The sequence below is a fragment of the Austrofundulus limnaeus genome, unplaced genomic scaffold, assembly GCF_001266775.1.
Source record: "Austrofundulus limnaeus strain Quisiro unplaced genomic scaffold, Austrofundulus_limnaeus-1.0 Scaffold319, whole genome shotgun sequence".
NCBI classification, from domain to species: Eukaryota; Metazoa; Chordata; class Actinopteri; order Cyprinodontiformes; family Rivulidae; genus Austrofundulus; species Austrofundulus limnaeus.
In genome coordinates, this window is record NW_013952721.1 from 649,835 (window position 1) to 653,837 (window position 4,003).

The 4,003-nt window shown below is 35.0% G+C and overlaps 1 protein-coding gene and 1 long non-coding RNA gene across 3 annotated transcripts in view; one reads left to right on the plus strand and one right to left on the minus strand.

Annotated features, from left to right (window-relative positions):
• Positions 1 to 4,003, plus strand: part of abcg2a (ATP-binding cassette, sub-family G (WHITE), member 2a) — a 31,800-nt gene that overhangs the window by 15,105 nt on the left and 12,692 nt on the right. For both annotated transcript variants that reach the window (XM_014022160.1, XM_014022161.1), the window contains exons 5-6: positions 2,942 to 3,001; positions 3,186 to 3,300. In XM_014022160.1, coding sequence (XP_013877614.1) covers positions 2,942 to 3,001; positions 3,186 to 3,300 — 175 coding nt within the window. The remainder of the gene's footprint in view (positions 1 to 2,941; positions 3,002 to 3,185; positions 3,301 to 4,003) is intronic.
• LOC106527325 (uncharacterized) overlaps positions 1 to 4,003 on the minus strand; it is a 9,466-nt gene that overhangs the window by 2,957 nt on the left and 2,506 nt on the right. The window contains exon 2 of the long non-coding RNA XR_001311368.1: positions 2,921 to 3,008. This is a non-coding gene — a long non-coding RNA (uncharacterized LOC106527325). The remainder of the gene's footprint in view (positions 1 to 2,920; positions 3,009 to 4,003) is intronic.

Consider the following 4,003-nt stretch of genomic DNA (forward strand, 5'->3'; position numbering starts at 1 on the left):
ATCATTTGGCACAGGAGCTTTACAGATATAAATTACAATGGCAGCTCTAGGACAAAGTACGCAGGAGGAGAAGCATGGCAAAGTTGAGAAGACTTGGATGGGAAACGAATCACAATAGTGTGCATTGCATTGGCAATGCACATTGACTAATAAAAACTAGCAAATCCACTGTAAAAACTAATTAAAACTGAATTTAAAAAGTCACAATGAAATAAAACTAAGCTATAATGAAAAATCCAAAACTATTATAACATCGCTGCACACTTAAAACTGCTGGGCTGTTTGGGTCGTAGTAGAGGTGTAACGATAAATTAATCTGTTGATGAATCAATTAAAAGATTGATCAATGACATGGAGGCAAAACAACCATGGATCCATATCATCATACACACATCTAACAGTGATTGTGTTAAATTGCATTATATTGTTTAGTGATATCGAGAAGCATCGTGTCGTCTTACAAATCGATGTCGTGATAAAGCTGCTCTTTGTTCCTAGGTTGACTTGGTTTGACCAGTTTGACCAGTTTGACCAACCATCAATCTTCAGTCCAACATTTCAGAGCTGAGGTTGACCAAACTGGACCTCATCATGATGTGATGACTCGATTCTTGGCTACTTTAATTTGATCCAGACCAGGGGTGTCAAAATTAAAAACTTGGTCCAAGCCAAGAGCAAACCTTGGTCCATATTCATTGAACATAATAATAATAATAATAATAATAATAATAATAATAATAATAATAATAATAATAATAATAATAATAATAATAATAATAATAACACCGAAGTGGTTTGAAATGTAAACTTGTAGAATTATAAATAACAATGTTTCATTTGATGCTGGATCCAAACCTAAAGATCACAGAAATAGTTCAAATAATTTTTCTTGGCTTTAAAACTGTCTTGAGAAGACCGAACTTAGAACAAGCTTCATTTGTTTTATGCAAAAAGAGAAGAGATCAAATTATTTCACATTTAAAATATCATTTTTTGGGCCAGTTATGTTAGAGAGGGCCAGATTTGGACCGCAGGCCTCGAGTTTGACACGTGATGCAGACTGAGTTTGATTTCCTTAAATTAACACTAGTTTTTATTAACTGGTAGTTTTAAGTCAATACGTTGGTCATTTTAACCAAGTTTGAGTAAAACTTAATCTTTAAATTAGACCCAGTTCTGGATGTTGACGACTCAGCAGTTTTTAGTGTGTAGTTGAGGGTTCAGTTGAAAAATGACTCATCATAAATCCACCGTGTGTCTCTGTGGTTCATCAGTTCATCAATTTAAAACAGAAGTTGTAACTCTGACCGAACATCTCGGTGAAAAACTGCAGCGTCATGGTTGGAGTGTAAATTCTGCTCTGTCAGTGTTTCAGAGACTCACGTGTTTCAGGCTAATATTAGTCATCAAATCGTGATGCTGCAGTTTAACTTGTAGATTTCTCAAAGACAGCAGTTTTACTTCCACACAAGAATAAAAATAAAGTTTTACGTAAAAGTTGAGATTCCTGAAATACAGAAGTGAAACTGCTGAGTCATTGTAGACGGAATGCTAGAAAACTGGAAGGTTTTCAAAGTCATGAAAACCGGTCCAAAAAGTGAAAACAATCTTAATTTGTTTCTTACGTATATTGATGGTTAACGTGCCCTTTTAGTAAAATTTGTAGCGACAATGTTTTTTTGTAAAACCAAAAATAAACAAAGTTTGTAAGGCAGAGCTGTTTGAGATGGAAAAGTCTGATAATTTATAAATGTTACTACATTTCTAATTCCCTTTGGAATCAATAAAATATTTTTAATTGTTTTGAATGTTCAGATTTGTTGAATAAACTGTGCAGATACTAGTGTTTTGTTTACATTGAGTGCAGACCCACATTTCAGAATTACATATTTATAAAATGATTGAAGTTCAGGATAAACTTTTTTATATTTTGCTTTCAGAAAAAAAATAATAAAATGTTGTACATCAAATAAGACTTTGTAAAGGATAAATTAAAATTAATTTAATCTTTTAAATACAGATTTTACAGTAACATTTTGATCAGACTTTAAAAACAAATATTTAAAAGTTGAAGAACATTTTTTATAATAATAATAAATAGAAATAATAATTTAAATTGTATAAATAGTAAACAGATTTCTGAATGTGTCTCAGATTCATGTATTTTTTATAAAACGAACTTTTATTAAAGATTAAAGAGTTTGTGTGTCTGAAACTCCAGCAGTTGTTAAATGTTTCTGTTACAGAAACATTTTTACACACTGAGCGTTATGAAAACTGCAGGAGGTCAAAGGTCAGCTGACGTTCAGAGCATCTTTAGTGTTTTATTGTTCGGTGAGTTTAATTATTGTCAGAGTTTGAACCTGAACTCACAGGAAAACTCTTTACTTTAATCTGAACTTTCTACGAATCTAAATTCTTCACATAATTTATAAAACTAACCGTATTTAAAGTCATGTTATTTTCTTCCTCATTATTCCTCGTGGTCTTTGTTTTGTTTTTGGTTTATTTAAAAAAATAAAACGTTATGTAACTTTATTTGATCAAAGGACAGTTTGTTCTGCTGAAGCAGTTTATAATCTACGTTAAGATAAACTCTGAATAAATACATATAATCCCACTCATTCAGACACTTATTGTTTTGTTTTCTGCAGAATAAAATAAATAAAATAATAAAACTACTTTATTTATCATGTAGCTCGATGTCACAAACTGATGGAAGTTTTTATGTTTAAAGATTAAAAAAATCAAGTCTGAACTGTTGGAGCTCAGATTGTTTAAGGATGACTCTCAGCTACTACCACAACATATTTTAGATCAATATCTGTGAATTTGAAGAGTTCTGTTATCAAATGTTCCTTTCTCAAAGATTCATTAAAACCTGTCCAGTTTGTGAGATATTTTGCTAACAGACACTTACGTCAGGCTCTCTCCTCCTCAGTGGGATCATGAAACCAGGTCTGAACGCCATCATGGGGGCGACAGGAAGTGGAAAGTCCTCGTGAGTTCTGAAGATATGAAAACATTTTTAATTGTTTTTTATTTTAAAAAACGAACAAACATTTCAACATAAACAGATGGATGACATCATCCTAACAGATGATACTTTTTAAACTTTGTGTTCCGCAATAAACTTTCTAAAATAAGTCAGACTTTTCATGTCTGTTTTGTTGTTGTTTTCTCAGATTCTTGGACATCCTCGCAGCCAGAAAAGATCCTGCAGGTCTGACAGGAGAAGTCCTGATCGATGGAGCTCATCAGCCTCCAAACTTCAAGTGTCTGTCTGGATATGTGGTGCAGGTGGGTGAAGCAGACAGGAAGTTAGAGCCGCAGACAGGAAGTTAAAGCTGCAGACAGGAAGTTAAAGCTGCAGACAGGAAGTTAAAGCCATAGACAGGAAGTTAGAGCTGCAGACAGGAAGTTAAAGCCATAGACAGGAAGTTAAAGCTGCAGACAGGAAGTCAGAGCTGCAGACAGGAAGTCAGAGCTGCAGACAGGAAGTTAGAGCCGCAGACAGGAAGTTAAAGCTGCAGACAGGAAGTTAAAGCTGCAGACAGGAAGTTAAAGCTGCAGACAGGAAGTTAAAGCTGCAGACAAGAAGTTAAAGCTGCAGACGGGAAGTTAAAGCGATAGACGGGAAGTTAAAGCGATAGACAGGAAGTTAAAGCCGCAGACAGGAAGTTAAAGCCATAGACAGGAAGTTAAAGCCATAGACAGGAAGTTAAAGCCATAGACAGGAAGTTAAAGCCGCAGACAGGAAGTTAAAGCCGCAGACAGGAAGTTAAAGCCGCAGACAGGAAGTTAAAGCCATAGACAGGAAGTTAAAGCCATAGACAGGAAGTTAAAGCCGCAGACAGGAAGTTAAAGCCATAGACAGGAAGTTAAAGCCATAGACAAGAAGTTAAAGCTGCAGACAGGGGCTGTGTCTCAGTTCAGGGGCTGGGTCCTCATGAGTGAGCATTTGTCGGCTGCATACGTCATTGCGTCGCGCGGAGGACTGTCC